We start from the raw sequence: 23,256 nt of genomic DNA, 5'->3' as shown, positions 1-23,256 counted from the left end.
TAAAATGCCAGTAGGCAGTGGCCAGGACCTTCTCCTACTGTAAAGGGAGGGGAAGAAGGAATCCGCTCTGTGCATGAGCCTGGCTTTCAGCTCAGTCCCAACTGCAATGACATTTTTCCTTTCACTGTACTGAAAAATGAACAACCTGACACTAACACTGGATGGGCTTTAGACAATCTGCATATTGTAGGAGGCTTCCATAGCACTGAAGAGGCAGTGCAAGGCTCTGGGCATTACCTGTCAAGAGCTACAATTGCCTTACGACCAAGGACCATTGCATGATGGAATGGTCAGGTCCAGCAAGGGCACCTTGCTAGGTGGTTTGATCGCACTTCACTGGACTGTGTGTAAGAGCTAGTCTTGGCTGCAGTGCTTAGTGTTAGGGACCAGTGTAGTGCCCGTACTAGCATTAGAATATGATGTAGTATTATCCACACAGGTTAGACCAAGCCATGTCCTGGCACACTTGGGCCCCTCCTGTATTATGTGGGTGTGATTAAAGCCCAAGACTGGGATCCAGTCACTTTGGGATTCAATTTCTAGAGCTGCCACAGACTCTGGGGAAGCCAGGCTCTCCGTTTCCACTCTAAAGTGGGAAAGGAATAATTCCGTTGTCACTCCTGTCTATTTGGACTGTAAGCGCCTTGTGGCAGGGGAATGCGTTTTGCCCAGCACCTGGTGAAAAAGGATCCCTCGATGTTGGTTGGACTTTGGTAACACTATAAAGCACATAGTTCTAGTAACCAGGGTGGGGAGACATTACATGTTCCTTTTAAAAACTAGGGCCAAATCCTAGTCTCAGCTATGCCACTGGAAATCCGGAGTAACTCCAGTTAAGTCCCTGGAATTTCTTTGTAAACAGCCCTCACCTCGTCCAGCTGTAACAAAGCTCCTTGGCATTGTCATGGCAGCTTGGGCTCCTGTGTACATACACACTGCCAAACCATATTACAGTGTCGTTGGGCATTATCATGTCATACCAGCCCCAACACTGAACATTTTACAGTGTGAGTCATTCTTCTGTTCAGCCGCACCTTAGGCCGAAGTTTGGAACAGGAACACTAGGGGATGCTTTGCAAAGGCGAGAGCCAGCGTAGCGGTCAGCAGAATCAGCGACAAGTACTGGGAGTCTTGGAGAATGTACCAAGAAAAGTTCATCTGTCTCGTGTGCTGACAAAACAAAGGTTGTCTTTGCATTTGACTTTGACACCAGGTTTAGCTATCAGCCTAGATGTACACACGAATGACATTTAGGGAAGCAGAGAAGGGGAGAAATCCCTTTTAAGGAGTGACTCTTGCGCTATGCAGCCGCAGAGTGTTGACCGACTCCTTGGTGACCTTCCACATAAGGCAAATGAGCCTTTAATATGGGACGCAATCGTCAGTGGGGAATATTAACGAGTGGAATCTAATATTTGTACTATTAACATAATGGGAGACTTGACATTAAGAACGATGGCATAAACTTGCCAGCTCTAGGCAGGTGCTCTGATAGGGTGTAAGCATAGGAGTAATGTGTTACCTGTTTACACCAGCTCTGAATGTAACACAAGATGTTCTGCCAGGTGTCACCAGATGGTGCTGTTGTAGTCTCCGCATGCCAGCAAATGCTTAGTCTTTAAAGAAGTGTCATCTTGTTGTGGTGTGAAACAGAAATCCTTGAGCGATGCTGTGGCAGATAGTTTAATCTCCTTCTTCTTCTCTATATATTTGGCAGCCCGTTCTTGGAAGCAGGTATTGGCGTGTGGGCTGGTAAGAGGACACTGCCTGTGTCTGTGACTGCCTCTGCTTCTGAACTGGGGTGCATGTAAGTTACTTTGAATGTATGCAGCTTTTATGTCACTAATTGCTCCTCTGCTGGGAAGCCAACCTGCAAGGGCCCTGATCCCTGCTACCATGTGGCAAAGGTACATTAGCGTCAGAAGAAGGGGCAACAATGAATTTTTTTTAACCATAGCCTGGTTGATTAGGTAGCTAGAAATCCTTCACTGTGCTATATTGAAACCCCCATCCCATCTGTCCCAGGTGCAAATGTAGGCCAGACAGCCATCTGACCAGTTAATGGAGCAAACTGCTGCGTACACATTGTGTAAGCAGGAGGTGCAGAAGCCTGGCCAGTCTCGGTCAGTTTGGGGAAGGGGGTGCAGTGTGGGGGGCTTGGCTGGGCCCCTCCAAGCACGTGGGTCCTCAGGGAGCCCGGCTGGAACAGGCCCTGGGCTGGCTGATCGCACCACTCCCGAGGGACCGGAGCAATTTCCCCACCCTGGGACCAGCTCTGGCTGTACTGCTGGCTCAGTCCGGCAGAGGCAGTCGCCTCTCAGCAGGGCTGGTGAGTGCGGCTGGGAGGTGGGGAGTGGGTCTGGGGGAGTCTGGTGGTGTGTGTGCTGGGCTGTGAAGGGGTGGGGAAGATCTGTGTGTGCTGGGGCACTAGGGAGAGGGGGTTCTGTGTGGGCTGGTGGGGCTGTGGACAGGGGCTGCTGTGCCGGGTGCTGTGCATTTGTGGCAGGGGTGTGCTGGACACAATGGGTCCGGGGGGGGGGAGGGGGGGGCTCTGGCCATAGGAAATTGGGGGTGTGTTCCAGTGTGGAGCAGGGCAGCAAGAGAGGGGGGAGCTGTGTGACCCGGCATGGCCCCATCCCCGAGGGGAAGTGGGGTGCTGACAGCACAGGGCTAGGCAGTCACTGTATGTCTGGCAACTGCCAGTTTCTAAATAGTGCCCTTGCACTGAGCTGGGCGGAGCCGGGCCACCCCGCCATGCCATGCCCCTGACTGACACCTCCCCCCCCCCATGCCGTGCTCCATTGCCCCCATGGGGGCCCACAAATGTTTGGCGCTGGGTCCACAGAGTTAATCTGGCCCTGATCCTACTCCAAACCACAAGAAAACTGGCTCAGGGAATAATTGCTCTGAGCAGAGGTGAGCAATTGAGGAAGACTTGAGCTTACCCCCTTCAAGTGTGTTCTTCCTTCTGTGCTGATAATAGAGTTTGTCTACACTCTTTCGGGTGGGAGGAGGCGGGGGGCGTAAGCTGTGACATGGTCCTATCCTTTTTGTTTTGATCCATCTTTCAGTCACACCAAGGACCCACAGCGTATGGAGTTGGGGGAGACGGAGGAGGGATAACAAAAGAAAAAGGGGAGAGAGAGAGAGAGAGAGAGAGAGAGTGAGAGATTAGTATAGGCCTCCCTGGGAAGGGGCTGGTTGTAACAACCTCTGTCAAACACACAGGCAGTAACAGCATTGCTGAGCATTCCACCCCCAAGAACTAGCCATTTGTTCTGGCACCAGCTGAGATAACTGCATGAAATATGTGGAAATGCAAAGGCAAAGCGTCACTTTCATCACTTCATCACCATCCCCGCCACCAGTGCCCAGACTGGCCCCAGAATCCAGCTGGACCATGTTTTGGCCTCATCATGTTTGCACTGGGGCCAGCTTCAGAGCTTTGCCATTCCTGAAGCTGGCTCAGCCTTCCACCCTGCCTGTGTCAACATCTTCAGCAGGACGCAGATAAGAAGGAAAAGTTCTCTGTAAACAATGGAGTGTGGCATGCCAGGAGGCATTTTTTTAATTCAGTGGAAATGTCAAAGATCCTGCCCCAAGGACACTGAGCTACAAAAAAATGCAAGAATTGTAACTTGTTTTCTTTTTCTGAACCTTATTGTTGTCCTGAAGATTAGTAATTAGGCCAACGGTCAAACAGCTTCCAGGCACGTGGAATTGTGTAAAAGGTGACTGCAGCTCACACTGGCCTGGGGTTGTGTCTGTAACAGGATCACCAATGAAATCAGGCTTCGCAGGTCTATCCATGGAATGGGCAGTTAGGGTAACTGCATTGGATGCTGTCCTACGATGTCTCACCACCATCCCTCCTCCCTGAGCTAGAGGGCTGAGAAGGCTATCAGACCCTCCTGGCCATCAGTTCCTGGCTTCAGGACTGGGTCTGACGATTTGAGTGGGATTAGTGCCAGCTGTGAAAATCATTGGTGACATCTACAGCTGTTAACTGAGCCCAGCAGCTCACTTCACCTACAACAAATTACACCATACTAGGAAGTTTTGGTTACTACTGACCTGGGGCAATTTAAACTAGCAATATCGAGACAGAAGAGCCAATCTCCTGCTATGTCCAGTGTCCCTTTAGACAAGCGATTTACTACTCCAGCATGAGTCCTGCAGCTTTGCCTGTTTCCCTGCGGCTGATGGTTTGCCTCAGGCATGTAGGTCAATGGGATACTTTGGACCCTCTGTTCAAGACCCAAGAAGTCCCCCCGCTCTTTCCAGAGTTTAAAGGAGAGTCCCATGGAAACACAAGTTGGACGTTCAGTCCACCTCAGCTGAAGGCTGCTTCATTCTGGTGAACCATCTCACCCTTACACCGCAGCTTCACCCTCCCCAGAGCACATCAGTAACATTCTGACCTTCCTGGAGTCAATCAATAGTCTTTTGTCCTTACCAGGCCTAATCAGGGTAAAGATTCCTGCCGGGCTGGATTTGAGAGGGCAGGAAAGCAGGATGTCCTTCCTCCTCGGGACGCCTCCTGCCTCTAAACGAATGCTAGTTCCATCAGTGGGCCTCCAGCCAAGCTGTACCTACTGCCTCAGGACTTTTCCTTCTACCCCCTCCTTAATGTCTTTCTCCTTCCTCCTTCTTAGATGGAGATCTTGGTCTTGCTGCTACCCAAAATTCACTAGAGTGAGCCATAGCCTTGCCTTGTATACATTCCCGAAAGCATGCGATTTTCATCTGGGGGTTACATCACTCCTCAGCCCTGCCTCAAAACTACATTTCCCCGGGTTCCTTTGCCTGAACAGGCCAGGCCATCAATAACTGGGGACTCACAACACCCCCCCATAAAGGTCCCAGTTCGCTCTCCACCCCTTACTTTTAAATTTTCCTTTTACAAAACAAACTGGAACAGCCTCTCTACTGTAATGTTTATTAAATAGGCATTTTTAAAGGGTTTTTATACAAATCATATAAACACAGTTTGATTTGTCTTTTTACACTGAAGAATCACAGTAAAAGAGCTGAAGCTCATATGTCCTGGCTCAGCCAGTGAATGGTTGACTACCTCGCACTGCAAACCTTGGAAAAGTTCAGCTTCTGCATACAGTTTCTTAAGGGTTAATTCCCATGCTCACCTCCCTGCAAAATGAAATCAGCAACATGACAAACATGCCTGTTAGTAATGATTACCTGACACTGGGAGGATGTGGCGATAACATTAACACTGCGTTATTAGTGTATTTTGGAATGGGCATTGCTTGAGAACATGGGTTAACAAATAGTTTGTATTTGCAGAGGAGACTGCACCAATTTTACTTTCCCTGTTAAAGTTACAAGCAAACACAGTTATTATACTGTATTAGAACAGTAAAGCACACAGCAGCGGTAAGTGAGGTATCAGCTATGCAGCATTAGTGGCCTGTTTCTGCTTAGCAAGTGTGCGCATTTAGGTCCCTGTACCAACCCACATGGACTAGAACTGCAGGACTCTTATGGGGTGTGCTTTTCCATTACGCACAGCTTGGCTAGGTCCCTCCCAAATTAGTGCCACGATCAGAAGTACTCTCCTGCCCCAGACCAGAGCTACAGTAACACTATTCAGGCCCACGTAATCATACACATACACAATACATACAGAGAATTCACGTGTGCATAAACACACATCGAGCTGACTCTATGTATATACGACCTCGCCCCCCCTAGCTGCCTACTAGACACTGTAACATTACCATATATTAGTGACTATTGTTTCTCTAAGTTGACTTTTATAGGTGGGTGACTATGGTCATTTTCCATTCACCCTTCCCCTTTTGTGTGATTTAGAAGAGGGATAAAGTTGATGAGTAGCAGCAATCCACCTTTGAAATGGTCTGATACATTTTACTATCACTGTGTGTCTGGTTGGTGGGTTTGGGTTTTTTTTGGCAGAGTAATGGGTAGTTTGTGTGTGGAGGACACCCACGTTAAGGTGACCAATTTTTCAAAATAAAAAAAATCTTGGATGGTTTTGTGTCAATTTTTTTTTTTTAGGGACATGAAATAGTCACATACTAGATAAGAATGCACTTTTCAAAAAGTGTGTGTAAGTATCACCCCTGCCAGCTTCCAACTCAACAAGGGTCCAGGCTTATTTTTCAGGTGGATTTTTTCCAAGTAAGCTTTTCATGAAACTCTCAACAAGAGCCATTAACATTCATGCTGAGCTAAAGAACCCTTGAATTGTGTCCACAGTCATTCTACTTCTTTTCTCTTCACTCCAAATGCTGCTCATCACACTGAGCACTCAGTCTACTGGCTGGCTTGTTCCTAGTACACAGAGCAAATGCTACTCCATGTAGCGTTATGCCCAGAAAACTTTGAGATTGTAAAAAAAACCAAAACGAAAATACTTTGATATCTGAATGAAAAGAGAAGCCACGTCAGGTGTCTCACAAGAAGATCCTGGAAGATCATATGAAAACAACAGGATATATGGACCCTTTAGGAATATAACTGCTGGCATAGGTGTTGGGTTCTTGCTGGCATATGGATAATCCATGTGCAGTAATATGGAAACAGTCATATAGATAACCCAGCTGTATTAAAACTGAAATAACATCATTGATGTGAAACCAGGGATTTTAAACCTTTTCATTCACTACATTACGGACATAACACATCTCTTGTGTGGCATGATCACACAGACACAGAGAGAAAATATAGCCAGACCACTTGCAAGTACAAAGACAAGACTCTTCAGTTAGGCTCTACCCAGTAGAGCGTCCATGAAGAATATATTACAAAGAGGGGAAGGATGAATGCCTTGCTTGTAGTCTGATACATCACTGATCTCTAGACAGAAACACTATGTTTTTCTAAGGCACTTGATTAAAACAAAACAAAACACCACATAATTTTGTTGTTGGTGTTGGCAACAGGTCGAAGCAGAGCAGCTTCGCTCTGAAGGGATGAGACGATGACCACATTTTGGTCTAATCTGTTTACTTGATATCCAGACTGGAGTTTTGCAGCGCATACCTGACTCCATGGAAAGCAGAGGAAGTTACCGTAACCCAAAGGAGAAAGAATGGTTACCGTCTTAGTAGGGCAGGCAATTAATCTAAGTGTGTTGGGGCTCACCCCGCACCGCATCCCACTCCACGGAATGGTGCATGATAATAATTTTTTCCTTCTTATTCTGAGTGGCCATCACATTATCAAAGAATTTAAATATATAGCTATATATATAGCAGACCATTCTCTCAAAAAAGCCATCTCCAGAGTCTTGGAAACCTTACAATTGTGTGTCTTTTGTTTGCTGCAATTTTCTTATATATATACTTTAAAAAAGGATAAAAGAAATAAAAAGAGCCCTTCTGAGGAAGGTTGCTGCTGTTTCAATCCAAGTTCTGGATTTAATAAATGGCTCTTATTCATAAATCACTTTAAGGCTCTTCAGCTTTTCTCTGAGGGGTGCGTCTACATGTAAGGTTTCCTTTCTATTTTGCTTCTTAATCTCTTAAGAAAGCACGGCTGTTTCCATTGACCCTAAAATTGGTGTAATTCTTTCCACCCCCTATGCCGCCTGTATATGGAAAGTTAAAGGCAACAACCTGCTTTCATTTTAGGCGTAGAAAGTGCAGCTCGCCGGGTTTGTATAACATGCACCAAGAACAAATCCCTTAACTCAAAAGAATATCTGAATGGGGAGAGAAGCGGGATGGGCTTTTGTGTGTGTGTTATTTCTAAAGACAGAATGGCTGAGGAATTTTCAGCCACGTATTCGGGCAAGGAAGTGGGAAATAATGATCAACATTTTATTTCTCACATCCAAAAGGTAAAGCAACATTTCCTTGGACACGTCTCAATCATTCACATAAAGGGGCAGGGGAGCATCTGAGCTCCTTTCCTTGTTCCAGCACAGTTCTCATCATTAAAATAATTATTCAGCTACTGTAGTCCTTGCAGATTGTAATCTGCTTACTGGAGTCTACAACTGTGATTTACGACAGGGGCCTCATGCCCATGCCCCCTTCTGTATTCCAGATTGGTTTGAGATTATGGCATTCCATTCCCATAGACAACAAGTAATCTTCACCAGCTACTTTCGCCGGAATGAAATGTCACATGTGATTCCGGTGCAATCAGTCATGCCTCAGAACAGCACTTCTGGTGGTTCATTTTGACTTTGTGCTTGATGCCATCGTACAGCTCAAAGTTGTAGTTCTCCAGAGTAGTGGAGCTTCGAGAGGAAAGCCCAGTATAGGAGCATGTACAGTAGAGCAATAACCCAGCACAAATGGCCCCTAGGAGAACACCAAGCGAACTCATAGCTATGATGGTGACTAGGATTGGATCCAGAGTGTAGAGCCAGTTCTTGTCTTTGTCCAGCTTTGGGGTTACTGGAGAGTTAGTAGAGAACAGTGTGGTGTTGTTATCCAGACCAAAATAATCTGCAATATAATTGACATTTATTAGCCAGAGATCATTTAGTCACCTTAAACTTATTTGTAAATAACAGCATCTGCAATGGTCAGAGTTAGGGCCAGATCCTCGGCTGGTGTGAATCAGCAGAGCTTTAGGTCAATGGAGTTATAACAGTTTAAACCAGCTGAGGATCTGACTTTTCAAGTGCAGTTGTAGTCAGAAATCTGGTTCTGTGGGAATCACCTCTCAGGGTCTCTGTGACCTGTCAAAGCTTCCATACCTAATTTGCTCCATTTGCAAGACAAGATGCAATGTGAGCTCCAATTAATGTTTGAACGTACAGTTCTGTTGGTACCACCACAAAACCAGTTTGTTGACTTTGCAATGCTAATAGTAGTAAAAAAAAAAAAAAAGGAAAATTTGTATTTTTTAGAAACTTAGATGCAACTTGAATGGCACATATACAGTAATAGGACAGCATATCTTTAGTAACAAGGTGCCTGCTTTTATATAACCACTTTTTTTTACCATACTGCATTTTAAGTCCTTGAGAAATAAACAGAGAAGGTGTTAAGCAGCATCACTATAAACGTTCCTATACTAAGTACATCTGCCTTGACCGAAAGGATGCTTCATCTATAGAAAGCACTCTTTCAACAGGGCCTTATCCTGCACCACTGATGGCAATCGGAGCTTTGTTATTTATGACAATGGGCACAGGATCAGGCCCATACTTCCTATGCAATATCACTGCTGGGTTTCACTCAAGGCAAGAGTGTTACTTGGAACTACTACGGCAGTACATTTCCATCAGTAGCTGAGACGTGTTCAAAGCCCTGTATGCACACACGTTTGTTGATTCTCACAGCAGCCCCTGTGAGGCAGGGGGATAAGTATTATCATCCCAAGGCCGCCCAGTGAGGACTTCCAGACTTCAAACCCTATGCTCAGGTGAACTTTAGTCATAGGCTCCACAAAGACATGAGGGGCAGATTCTCAGGGGCCGTGAGCTGGCTTCAGTGGAACTACGCACAGGGCCGAACTTAGGCGAACTAGGTGGCCGCCTAGGGCGCCTAGTGGCTGAGGGCGCCTAAAAGCCCGCTCAGGGGAGGAGGTGGAGTGGAGGGGAGCTGGAGTGGGGGGGCCGCCCACACTAACGGGAGGGGGGCCTGAAAAGGGGAACCGCTCCCTGCCCCAGATCACCTCCACTCTGCCTCCTCCGCTGAGCACACAGCCCCCGCTCTAAGTCTCCTCCAATCGGCGGCGCAAGCCTGGGAGGGGAGGAGAATTAGAGTGACGCCAGCGTGCTCAGCGGAGGAGGCGGAGCCGAGGTGAGCTGGGGCGAGCTCCCCAGGTGGGGTTAGCTGCTGCAGGGGGGCTCCCTGGGTGGGGTTAGCTTCCACGGGAGGGGGGAGGGGGAGGTCTCCCCAGGCGGGGTTAGCTGCCGTGGAGGGGGGCTTCCCGGGCGGGGTTAGCTGCAGGGAGGGGTAACTGCTGCGGGGGCAGGGGGGGGGGCTCCTCTGGGGGGCGGGGTTAGCTGGGTGGTTAACTTCCTTGCACCGGCCCTGACTACGCAGATTCACCAGTTGAAGATCTGGCCCCTTATTTTGATTAAAATAAATAAATGGCCAAACCTCATCCCAACTCCTGACATGAATCCCTAAGAATGTTTGAAGATTTGTAAAGTTCAATTATATTTAAGGCCCAGCTCTCCCTGCCTGAAGCCCAAGGCCACACAAAGAGCCAGTAGCAGAGTTGAACTAAAACTCCACTCTCCTGATGCCCAGTCCTTTGCTGTGACCACTAGACCACACTGCTTCTTCAAATGTTGTAAACAGTGTACCCTGCTCCTAGTTCAGAGCAGAGGATTCTAAACAAGCTGTGATCTGGGGGAAGAGTTGGAGCATGTGAGATTTTAACAGACCAGCCATTCAGAACCCATCCGATAGACTAGTGGCTCTCAATCTTTCCAGACAACTGTACCTCTTTAAGGAGTCTGATTTGTCTTGTGTACCCCCAAGTTTCATCTCACAAAAACACACTATTACTGAAAAATGGCTGACTTTCTCATTTTTAACCATCTAATTATAAAATAAATCAATTGAGATATAAATATTGTACTTACATTTCAGTGTTTAGTATATAGAGCAGTATAAACAAATCATTGTATGAAATTTTAGTTTGTACTGACGTCATTAATGCTTTTTATGTAGCCTGTTGTAAAACTAGGCAAATATCTAGATGAGTTGATGTACCCCCTGGAAGACCTCTGTGTACCCCCAGGGGTACATGTACTCCTGGTTGAGAACCACTGTGACAGACAGTGTCACAGCTGACAGTCTACCCTCTCAATGAGGGTTTATTACCAAATAGAGAGAGTCGGTTTGGGATTGGGGAAAGGGAGTTGAGGGGTAAGGTGGTTTCTGGAGGGCTGTTAGGATCAGGAAGGGGGAGCTGAGATGAGGGGGGCCCCTTGGGGATTGGAACCACGTAATAATTAGAGATAGGTATGAATCAGAACCCCAGATTCCAAACATGCTCTATCTCTGGGATCTTTAATTGAGTTTAGCAGCTTGCCCGTATCTCTGTAGAGGTCCAAAGCAAGTCCTTGAATCCACAGACTCCTCTACTTGAGGAAAGTTCAGACCCATATGCAAAAATTGTGGATTGTACCCTTCTCTGGTAATAGTAGACTGTGATAATGCAACATAAGTTTCCCCCTAAATTGTCCATTTTATACTCACCATCTTCATTGTCATCTCCAGGGATTGCAAAGCCGTCCTCTAAGCTTGGGAAGTCCACTAGAATGACAAAACACGTATTGAAAACAGTCACTTTGTTATGAGACCTGCCAGGTTTGAACTATTGCAAAGTTTTCCATAGCTATGGCCAAAGCCAATGAATTATCTTGAGTGTACAACAGAACAGATGCTTCATGGTACATCACATCACATTTTTTTTCGCCACTAAATGACCAGCTTTTAAGAAAATGAAACAGAGGAAAAAGAAAGAAACTGGATAATCTGCACACCATTGAAATATTGTCACTACTGTCTTCATAATGGCCATAACTCATTATTAACATGGTCATGGGTATTATGCTTACAACTTTCAATAGTATCTTAGTGCCCATCATTAGTTGCCATTAATGGTAGATCCATTTAACACACTCTACATTTCATCATCCCACATACATCTTAGTGGACACAAAGCCCCAATGACCCACTTTCTCTTTGGTTTCAAATAAATTCATAGTAATTTAAGGAAGTCATGTATCATCATTACAAGTTTTAATGTAAAAGCTGGTTGAGACTGAGCGAGACGGGGAGATTTGTAACTGGGTGTCCATATTCAGGCATTTATGTTAACATCTCTCTGATCCAAATGCCTTTTAGTGGTGACATTTTTTTTTATTGTTCAGCATAGATCAAACCCTACTAACCAAATGTGCTTGCCGCAGTCGAAGTAGAGCTAAGTTACTTTGCCGTGTAATCTTTCCAGTATTAGCTCTATTCTAGGATAAATGCCTTTGTATTTACACTTGCCTACATTTTTCAAAACTAACTATGATTTTTTGGGTGCCCACCCGGAGACACTTACAGAAGACCAAACTTGCTGAGCACCCAACTAGCTGAAAATCAGATGCCTCCAAAGCATCTCAAGTTGCGCACCCCAAAACAGAGTCACTTTTGAGAATATAAGCTACTGTTGTGTATCTTACATGAGTTGCGAAAGAAGAAAGAGATCAATATAATTAAAAAAAAAATCACCTAAAAATGACAAGGCCAAAGAAGTGTAATGTGCCTAAAAAGCAACATCTCGCACTTCTAAGGGCCTTTCCAAAAATTGCAAGCTACTGATTAAACCTAAATTAATGTGTTTGCCATGAAACTATTACACAGGTGCCTCTGTTCAGAAATGTGTATAGGGCTCTACTGTTTTCAAGTCCTCCAGTTTAATAGTATTCATTTAGTGAGTTAGGGCAATTTATATCGCAGACTGACTAAGCTTGACAAGAAGGGGGAAAGACATACACACATCCATTGAGTAGTTTGAACTGTTACCCCATCAACACTTATCAAGAGGGGAAGAACTTCAGTGTCTTAGCAAACAAAATCAATAGTGTATCCGTCACTGTCTCCATGTGCATTACCCTAGAAGCCTGGGTGTATATGAGCAGCACTGTCCCCCTCAAGAGCGCCTCTCTGTCCCAGTCTGAACCCTAGAGTCCCACCACACCATTGAAGCCCCACTATCGTTCTGGTTAAGGAGAGACTGGGTGCAATTCTCCTTCCGAACACTCCTACGGGGCCAAATGAGTACGTGTTGAGATGCCTCAAAGTTGGGGGGTGCCTTAAAGATGCCAGAATTACTGAGCACTCATCCTATGTAAATCAGGCGTCTTTAAAGGCAGTATGAGTAAAGGGAGCTCACTGGGCCGTTAAGCAGCATGAGACACGCCTTCCTTCAAGGGCCTGGTGGCCCAAATTCACTGCTGGTGGTATAAGCAGTTTGTTCCACTGTCTCTTGTCATAGTTCCTGGCCTCTTCAGGAGAAATGAATCCAGAATTGGGAATTTAACAGTGGGTGTTTACATGGGAAAGCACCACCGCTAGGACACTGTGGCAATCCTGCCAAGAATGTTCAGTAGCACCATCGTGATCGTCAGTGCAATGATCTCCACATCGAAATGGTATCGTTTATTGGGCATCATGGATTTAAATGGAAAACTCCTGCCTGGAGAGGTCACAGAATACAGAGAAGCCCTTCTAGATGGTAATTCAGATGCTCTGTTTGAATCGGGCATAAAGGGAGGGTGAGAGACCTGGATGGAGCAGAAGTATCTACCTCCCACAGCCCTTGGGCCTGATCCCAGAACCTAATAAAGTCAATGAGCGTTTTTCATTGACTTAACCAGGCTTTGGATCAGGCACTTTATTAGCAGGAAACAACATAGATACTTTGAAAAGCCTGTGAGTTTGGGATTTAACTTGCATAGCATAAGGATGTGGAATGGAATGATTCACCTATCTACGGGTCTCTCACTCCAGACCTAGCGATAAGCCCAATATAAAACCCCAGGTCCAAATGACCCTAAACTTTGGAGAAGATTAGATCTAATGTTTTGCAGCTGGAGTCAATGCAGGTTTGAGCTCTATATGCTCAGACAAGGCTGAACTTAGGTCTTTGTGGTGGTGTCTCAGCATTCCTTCAGCTCCCAAGTAAAGACTGATTGCAGTATCCTTAATAATAATGCTATTATTTTCCCACATAGTCATTAGCACAGCATTTCCCTTCACCCTCATTATTCAAGTAGTTAAAAATGTTTCTTTTAATTTTCAAGTGAAGATGGGAATACGAACACAGAAGGGATCGTTTGTGTCCCTCATAATGATCAGCGATGAGAGACCCAATTAATTAAGCTGAGGCTCTTCTATCAGTAGCTTTTCAAAACAGAAGGAGCAAGTTCACCTAATTTCTGAGCACTTCTAGGACTTGACCCACCCAGATGGAAACCTTTTAGGATCTGAAGAACTGCCTGAGGGCCTCGTGCAAGTATTCGGAATTGTTCAAGTACAAAAATCACTAAGAAAGTGCTCCAAGCTAATCATCAATCAGGAGACAAGAGGTCAAATTCTGCTGTCAGTTTCACCCATGCAACCATTTTGAAAACATAGATAGCATGAGCATAAATTAAGCTAGAATTTGGCCAACTGCCTGGAAAGGGAATCTCTGGACTCCACTGAGGCAGCAGAGTAGATGCCTGCCTTGGGCTATTCCAAAGGCTATTCATTTTGTCCGAAAACACATGAGAAACTCAACTCTGTTTTAGTTTCTTCTCAGTTAGTTTTGGTGAGCAGGAAGGAACTAAAAGCGTATCGGATAATCAACACTTTTGAAAGAACATCAATTCTCCAAGCCTTAATGGGAGGACTGAGCACTGGGGAAAACTTGAATAAAGAGAACATTTATACAAAAAGCTATTTACTCTGCTAGCAATTTTCTCTACTCCCTTTGCTAATATTGCTAATATTGCTGATATTTGTGTTTTAAGAGCTTTCTCCTACACAATCCATTTCCTCTTTCAGCTTAGTCCTGTAGCAGAGCCAGGATCCTCTATTTATCACATAGCATGCTATTGCCATCGACTTGTTTGTGATGTCATGCATCTGCTCCAATGCGCTGTCTATGGATGAAACAAAACAAAAAAACCCTTATTTTTTCCATAAGTAATTAGCAAAATCAGCCTTGGCTGTTTGGTGGCCTGTGGCGCTGAGACCACCAGACTCACATCCAGTTCCTAGTAGCTATGTGCTCCCATTGCAGAAAACAGCCCTGCATTTGGCATTAATTAGCACCTTTGTTGACAAGTCTCAGCACAGATGTGAAGACCTGGGTGGGCCATGAAAACTGACCCCATGGACGTACTCCCTCTAAGTCAGGTTCAAGGCACGTTGGCGGAATCATGACCTGCTCATGTGTTGTGCCACGCCCATCATGTGCATAAACAGGATTTAATGCACCTCTCCTGTGCATAAACAGAAGGCTATCCATCTGCTATCTTTCACATGTACTAAATTTACTTGAAAATGTTAAATGAAAAAATCATTAAGGTAAGTTATGCAAGAAAGTTAAGTGAAACTCTATTTAAGTATGATGCATTTGAAAGCTTTGCCCGATGTGAAAGGCCCTTTTTAAGAAAAATGTGTTGAATTATGGCTACGAACCTCCAGCTATTCACGCCGAAAAGCAGTAAAGGTGAAGCCAACCTAAGTGATGGCTTTCGAAATGGCCGGATGCCTAGCAGAGACTGTTATCTATTGTATCTGAGATCACCGCCAGCAAGCTAAAAGGCTAATTTATGAATCCTGAAAAAGGAAGATGAGGAGGTTTTAATCAATGTAGTTGAAACATCTTAAATAGAATGCACATACCAGCTCAAGACATGGGGCTAGCAGGACAGAGGTTGGTATTTTCAGAGACATTAGGAGGTTTAATGTACATTGCTTTAAAAAAGTGACTGAACATAATGATCACAGGGGATGTGACACAGGAGGTAATGTGCTGACCTTTTTTGCTGCTTTCGTTCCAATTGGGCTTACGTTGTAAGAGAAAACAGCATAGCGATGTCAGCGTAGTCTGGCGCCGATATGCATGTGTATGTCTCGGTCAGTGTGCGGGGTCAATGGCTGTAAGCCCACCCAACCAGCTCCGCTCTGGGCTCTGAAGTTTGGTTTCAGTGCAGTGGCATTGTTGAGGGAACCACACTTGTTCAGAACACAATGACATCTCAAAACCAGCGTGCCTAGAAGAGTCTACTACAACATGGGCCACAACAGAACCACGCGCTGTAAATTTTGCATCACACTCATATATTTCCCTCTAGGGGGCCTGTTTCTCTGTCTAGAGGGCCAGTTTCCCAGACTTCAAATCATTCTTGTAGTTATTTTCTGAACTCTTTCCAATTTGTCAACAGCCTTTTTTGAAGTGTGGACCCCGAACTGGACACAGTGTTCCGGTAATGGTCTCACTAATGCCCTATACAGAGTTAATTGATATCCCTCTGCTCATGGAGCCAATGTTTGCATTTGCTTTCTACAACACTGCCTTGGGAGCTCACGTTCAGTTAGACCTTAGATAGGTCCAAGGACGGGCTCCTGGACTGCAGGGCTCATCTTGACAGGCTGCTTTCCCTGTGGAACCCTGCTGGTGCTCTGAGGATGGGCTCCCAGAACGTGGGCTCACAATGTGGCAGTGTCATGATGCAAACACCACTGTTTTGCAACGCAGGAAAGGTTCCACGTTCACTGACCTTTGCACGTAGTCAGAACCTGAACTGCTTTTGGGTTGTCTGCTCCCAAATACTACAGCTACCGTATACATGACACACTTTGCTTAGAAGAACCTTGTAGGGATTTTGTAGACGCCAGGATTGAGGTGAGCTGTCAGAGCTCCATGAGGGTGACTCATACATAACTCCTGTTTTTCACTGCATTTCACTCATCAGTGATGTATGCAAACAGCTATTTCTTTTTTTTTTTAGAAAGTATCTGAATTACTCTAGTTAATTTTGCATGCTTGGTGTACTTTGAAATCTGACCGAATGCCAAACTGATCGCTTAAAATAACAGCATGTTATTTGCTGACACAGTGCACTGGGAATTTCCCCAAAGAAAGAAATCCACCTACATACTCATCACTCCCACTTACACACTTATCACTACCCCATCCGCTGGAGAGAGCACATGTTGAGTGGGCAGCGCAGCATGTGTGCAATTGTAAATGAGTGATTGTAGTGGAGTATTGGTGACCAGAGAGCCTGAGTACCACCATGTGACCAAACAATAATGCACAGGACAGCTTGATGTATTAAACTTGGTCATGCATGGACACTCAGGGGTTAAAGTTGTCCTGCCAACCAGGGAACTTTTATTGCCTCAGCCATTTAACACCGAGCCATTTCTTTTACAAATATTTAGAGGAATGATCTGAAGCTCTACAGTTTACAAAAAGCGACAAAGAGTCCTGTGGCACCTTATAGACTAACAGACGTATTGGTGCATAAACTTTTCTGGGTGAATACCCACTTCGTCAGATGCATGCAGTTTACAAGTGTTTTGGGCCAATACACTCTTGCCTTAGTAGGTGCGTGGACCACTCCAGTATTTTAAAAAAGGGAGCACTGGGCAATGTATGGTAGGGACCAGCCTTGTGCTAGCAGAAAAATGGGCTATCATAGGCTACTGTAATATTTTCATAAAGGAAAGGCTGGAAATGTACTGCAGAGAATAAGCCTTGTGTTGGCCGGAAATGGACTAAGTGACCTACAACAATTATCTTTGGAATCTGTCGATTGCCTTTGTGTTTTTGGTATTTCCTAGGTATGCGTTACAGTTAGTAAGGAGGTAGTGTGGCCTAGTGGACAGAGCACTGGCCTGGAACTCAGGAGACCTCGGTCCTAGTCCCAGCTCTGCCCCCATCCTACGAGGGATGCAAGTCACTTCCCTCTCTGTAAATGGAGATGATGATACTGACTGCCTTTGTAAGCGCTTTCTATGGATGCCCAGTGCTATGTATGAGCTAGGGATTGTTAGTAGTGGTATCGATTAAAGGCCTGATTCAGGAAAGCAGCCCAGGACAGCAAAGCTTAACGTTAAATATGTCCTTATGAGTTTTGCTGGCTAGAGCTGGGGTAGAGTGTGTGCTTAAGTATTTTCCTGACTCAGAACCAGCGGGAGGTAAGCTAACATAGCAAGCTTTTAAAGGTCATCACTGTGTGCACTCTTCTAGCTGTCATTTCCATGCACCCATAAGCTCAGCTCCATTGTATCTACCCATTGCAACACCTTGGTCCTTTACTCTGAATGTCGCACATCACTGGGTGATATCATGTAATCTCTATGGTTCTTTACACATACTAGTGCAATACTAGTACAAGCAGGGCCGGCTCTGGCTTTTTTGCTGCCCCAAGCAGCGAAGAAAAAAAAAAAAGATAAAGTCGCAATTGGCAGCAGCTCTACCATGCCGCTTCATTCTTCAGCGGCAATTCGGCGGCCAGTCCTTCCCTCCGAGAGGGACCGAGGGAACCCGCCGCCGAATTGCTGCCGAAGACCCGGGCGTGCCACCCCTTTCCATTGGCCGCCCCAAGCACCTGCTTCCTGCGCTGATGCCTGGAGCCAGCCCTGAGTACAAGGCACACAAGGAGACCACACTGCAGAAACATGTCCCCCAAAGGCCTGTAACAGTGTGTAGTGTTGGGTGGTCTAGATTCCATATACAGCATATAAACCAGTGCACCAGTACTTGCATGCCGTATCAAAAATGCTGTGGTGGAAATTAGAACTTCTCTGTCCCTAAGAAACAAGGGCTCCAATTTTAACATCCTTTTAACTAGCCTTTTGCTTCCTTTAGTTGTTTATTTCTAGCTCTTTTTTTTTTAAATAGCGGAATAACAACTCAAATGGACGTCGTTTTGTTTTGTCATCGTGAAGCAGCCTGTATGGACCCACCTTGCCATTGCTTCGTTTCGCTTCCCCACTGCAGTGTGGTCTCTATAGATGTGATCACCCAATTGTTGTGAGGTTGATAGGTCCCAGTGCGAGCGAATGGAAAAACACTTTACAAACACACGCGCCGCAGGAAGGGTTACTATCTCATATGCTTAGTAGCTGTTTTTCTAAATGAAATATCCTCACCATTTCCAAACAATTTTTACCCCCAAACGCTAAACACATTTAATTTACACTAATTTAGACTAAATCCCTGCCCAATTTGAAAGAAAAGCTGTGTTTTGGATAGAGCTTAACAGAAAAGGAAAAAAGCCCCTAGTACCAGCTTGACCGTCCTGCTTGGTATTGTAACTTCTGTACTTTGTATTTAAACCACCTCCCAGGAAGCCCTTGCTTGGGACTAACCTCAGAACTCAGAAAGGGGTGGGGTGCACGACAGTGTATGTCACTATGGATAGATCTATACAGCAGCTGGAGGAGTCCTTCCCAGCTTGGATCGACGTGCACACACTAGCTCTGCTCTAGTTAGCACGTTAAAAATAGCCACGTGGCCGTGGTGGCACAGGGAGGTGGCTTGGGCTAGCCGCCCCCGTATGTACATAGGATGTCAAATGAGGTGTACAGCCCTAGCCACCAGCTGTGCCACTCCAGCTACACTGCTGCTGTTTGCATGGTAGCTCGAGCAGAGCCAGCTTCGGCATGTCAGCCGAGCTGGGAATTACACCCATTAGCTGCTGTGCGGATGTATGGTGGGACATTCTCACGCTCTTGCTGTAGGCTACATTCTGAATCCATGTGAACCTCAGGGTCTGACTGTGCATTTTCAGTTAAATAGAGAAAGAAGGATTTTCTCTAAAAAAGGAAAACTAAAGAATGGCGATTCAGAAAGAAAGGTGCAAGGAAAACAGGAGGGGACGAGAGCTTGGGGGAAGTACAGTCATATCCCTCTTTCTTCAGAATGCTTCCTCCCCTATGGCCTCAACCTGCTCCCATTGAAGTCAATCTCAAGCATCCCAACCATTTCAATGGTATGGGATCAGGCCTCTACACAGGGGGTTGGTCATACATTTTCCCTAACAGATTGGCATGGGAAGCAATAAGAACCAAGGGGATGTGAGAAATTCAGCGATGATGTCACAGCAGGGCTGTCTTTAGCAGGTATGTAGCAAACGAAGACCCCCATCATTAGAGTCTTAAGCTGTTCCACATAGGCTCCTGGAAGGCTCTGATTTTTGCATATCACCAGTGAAAGTGCGATGAAATGATGCAGATTGCAGATGTGTCTAATGATGAGCAGATGTCCCAACATCTGTGTTATGCTACCCAGTGTTAGAATATAGCTTGACTGTCTCCTGCCCTGGTGTGCTCACACACAAACAGTATAATCAGAAACTGCCTGGTCTCCTGAGTCGACGTGACCAGATAGCTAAGAGATATTTTGCTCTCATTCCTTCTAATGTATGGAGTAAGCAACAGACTACACTGCCGGTGGCCACTGTGCTCAGCTATCTAGGCTACTGGCTGAGTGAAGTGATCCATAATGAAGCTCTTCACTTGCAGGTCACTGGTTTGATGCCATCCAAGGGCAGTGATCAGAGAAAGTTGTTTCCAGTCTGATGTCCGGTGTGGAATAAGTTGCCCACATGACAAAACACAACTCTCTAAGTTGGTGCTGCCAGTTGTCATTTTCAGCCAAGAGGCCGAATATTGTATGTGCGCGGAGACCGACCTACCATCTCACACTGGCAGGTGCTGCCTGCAGAGCAGGGCTGAGCTGCATTGGCAGGGCAGTCTGAAGACAGCTCGGCCATGTTTGGTGGCTAGCGCTGCCAAGCCACCACCTTTCATGAACACTAAAAAGGGTGAGGAGAAAAGAAACGAGCTGCTCTGCTGCCTCTCGATCTTTTTATCACCCTCCTTGTTGCCTTTTTTTTGGATAATGGGTAATGACGCTACCCCTCAAACTGGCAGTCACTTCTGTGATTGCTATTGGTGTCACTGAAGCCACTGATGGAAGTGCTGTGGCCAAGAGCCAGGATGCTGTCTAGCTTCTGGTCCCTTCCTGGAGTCTTTGAGCCTGATTTTGCTGCCACTTACTCTGGTGTAGATCAGAAAAAGCTGTGCTGAAGTCTTGTAAGTCTGGCAGTGTAAAACCAATGTCAAGGAGAGCAGACTCTCGCCTCCTCAGTTCCCAGCTCAGGAAAAGCAAATGTACCCTCTCAAACGAGAAACAAAATCCAATTATTGACGCTATCTGCCATAGGCACTCCTGGGGGAGCTGCCCTGAAATCAAAGGCGTTTGCCCCGTGAGGCATGCGGCCCAATGTGTGTCCAGTCATGCTGCTCACTGAATAATTATTGCACCATCTGGACTGCTTCTTGAGCAATTCTTCGTCTAAGTCACACCCTCGATGTGAAGGGGTAGCCCGAGAAGGAAGCAGCCCAGAACTTTCAACAGCACAACACACCATTTTTTTCTTCTTTAATGCTGTGATTTGTTGCTGCTTCTTTCGTCCTGTCCTACGGTGGGTAGCATATTCAGGCAGATGCACACTTACTATTCATGGTGTTTGTGTCAATTGTGCCTAGTACAATGGAGCTGCAGCCTATAGGTGCTTCCATAATACAAATAAAATCATCAGATGCCTTGGCTTCACTTTGGTGTCCGGTCACCCATAAAGGCTGAGTACTGTGAACATACTTTTCTGGCATAAATATGATGCTTCACAATTAATCACAGAGCAACCCAAAGCTACAGTCAGAATTGCCATACAATGGCACTCTCAGCAAAGAGGCCAAGGACAGAAAATGCCCATGCAGTGACTCATTGGTGGCTAAACAGGCAGCTTCAGCCTTCACAAGAGTTAATCTGGTATGTTTCACAGGCAACAAATGCACCAACGAAACTCACCCACCATGTCCCTACCAATTGAGCTATTTTAAATTAGAGTAAAAATAGGTAAAGTACTTACATATTGTATACACAGAAATAGCCCCACCACTGTACCAGCAATTAAATGAACCTTTCTGGCCATATTTTTGAGGGCTGTGTACAGACAGTGGTTCTGCTTCTGATCTTACTTACACTTGTCAACTCCACTTTAGACCAACTTGGAATTCTAGCACTTCAAAATTCTATTTGTCGTGCAGGGTGAATTCCATTGAAAAACTTTGAGTTCCTGTAAAAAGCAAGCAAACCAAAAAACCCTCCCTCCTTTCTGAAGGACCAGTGGGATTTTAAGGACCAGATCTTCAGCTGGTATAAATTGGCTTAGCCAACAGCCAATCAGACCCTGGTGCCTAAGTTAACTACCGAGTTGTTTTGTAGCTAAGATAGCTTTATGAATTAGAACGTAACCACTTGCTTTAAATCACTTGTGTTCTTTGATGCTACAAAAGAGTGAGATGCTTTTCCTCAAGCATATACATGGGTGCCTTGTGTGACCAGCCACTACACTACACATACTACAGGACTGCTACTCAAGCTGAGACCTGGACTGCATGAACCTATTGCGGTTGTTCTCCTAAGGCCAGGTCTACACTAGAGAACTAGGTTGGTTTAACTATGTTGGTTGGAGTTTGAAAAAATCCACCTCCCTAAGTGGCGTAGTTAAGCCGAACAAAGTCCCTGAGTAGACAGCGCTAGGCTGATGGAAGAATTCACCCGGTGACCTAGCTACCACCTCTGGGGAGGTGGATTACCTGCGCTGATGGGCGTCACCCCTTGGCGTAGGTAGTGTCTACACTGACGCACTACTGTAGTGTTTAAAGTGTAGGCAAAGCCCTGCATCACTAACACAAGCCCCTCAAGTCTTCCTTCAATCACACAATGGCTGATTGTATTGCTTTATCTGTCAGCATGCTCAGGGTATGTCTCCATGAGTCGAGCTCTGGGTTACATCCACAAAGGTGTGCTTATGATGACACAGATACTCACACTCACTTTGTGTATATAACTGCGGAGGCTGCCTCTGGGCCTTCTGCCTATTGCACAATAGACATGAGCTGCTGCCATTCTTTTCTCTAATGGAGGGGAATGCTGCATAGTGGAATGCTGAGCCTTCACTGTTCAGCTGGCCCTGCCCAGGAAAGCTCTACCACAGAGGTAGTCAATTATTTTTTGTCAAGGGCCAAATTTCTTGGTCAAGGTATGAGCAAGGTCTAGATTCCAGAGAAAATAATAAAAAAACACCCCAATAATAATGATAAGTAAATAAAAAGATTGCAGAGTCCAGTCAAAAGTGTCTGGCGGGCTGGATTTGGCTGCCTATTGACCATCTCTGCTCTACTGTTTTGAGATTGCTTTCTAGGGATGAACTCTGTGCTTCATATTTATTGCTGAAGAGAGCTTACTGGAATTGCACGTACGCTTTGCTTTTTGCAATCATGTGCTAATTTTGGCTGTTTGTGCATGACACGCTCCCCATCTAGCCTGTATTTGCTTCTGTTTGAATCTTGGTCGACTTGTGTGTGAAGTATATAAGGCGTAATTAACCCCCGAACTACCCCTCCCTTTTCATTTGTTTACTTAAAGATTTTTGCTCATAGTGAGACTATCAGACATTTTCTCGCCCGCTCTCTTTTTTGTGCATGTTTGTCTTGCATTTTGCTTGGATGGTCACTGAAGTGTACAAAATGCAAATGATGAGTGTTGGAGCTCCACTGAGCTGCACAATTAAAGCAAAAAAAAAAAAAAGTCTACAGCGCTTCAGCTATGCTTGTATTTGTACAGCCACGGCAAGAGGACAAAATTTGAACTCTGAATTCTTTGATTTTGGCCTAAAAGCCAAGTAAATCCAGGAAGTGCCATTGCAAAGCTATATGAATGTGA

General features: G+C 45.5%; 1 protein-coding gene across 3 annotated transcripts in view; it reads right to left on the bottom strand.

Moving 5' to 3' along the window:
* Positions 1-4,925: 4,925 nt before the first annotated feature.
* Positions 4,926-23,256, bottom strand: part of NRP2 (neuropilin 2) — a 129,660-nt gene continuing 111,329 nt past the window's right edge. For all 3 annotated transcript variants that reach the window (XM_045031688.1, XM_045031689.1, XM_045031692.1), the window contains 2 exons: positions 11,160-11,216; positions 4,926-8,441 (listed from right to left, as the gene is read on the bottom strand). In XM_045031688.1, coding sequence (XP_044887623.1) covers positions 8,137-8,441; positions 11,160-11,216 — 362 coding nt within the window. In that variant the 3' untranslated portion in view covers positions 4,926-8,136. The remainder of the gene's footprint in view (positions 8,442-11,159; positions 11,217-23,256) is intronic.

The sequence above is a fragment of the Mauremys mutica genome, chromosome 10 (assembly GCF_020497125.1).
Source record: "Mauremys mutica isolate MM-2020 ecotype Southern chromosome 10, ASM2049712v1, whole genome shotgun sequence".
Lineage (NCBI taxonomy): Eukaryota > Metazoa > Chordata > Testudines > Geoemydidae > Mauremys > Mauremys mutica.
This window is presented reverse-complemented; position numbering and strand designations above follow the sequence as displayed.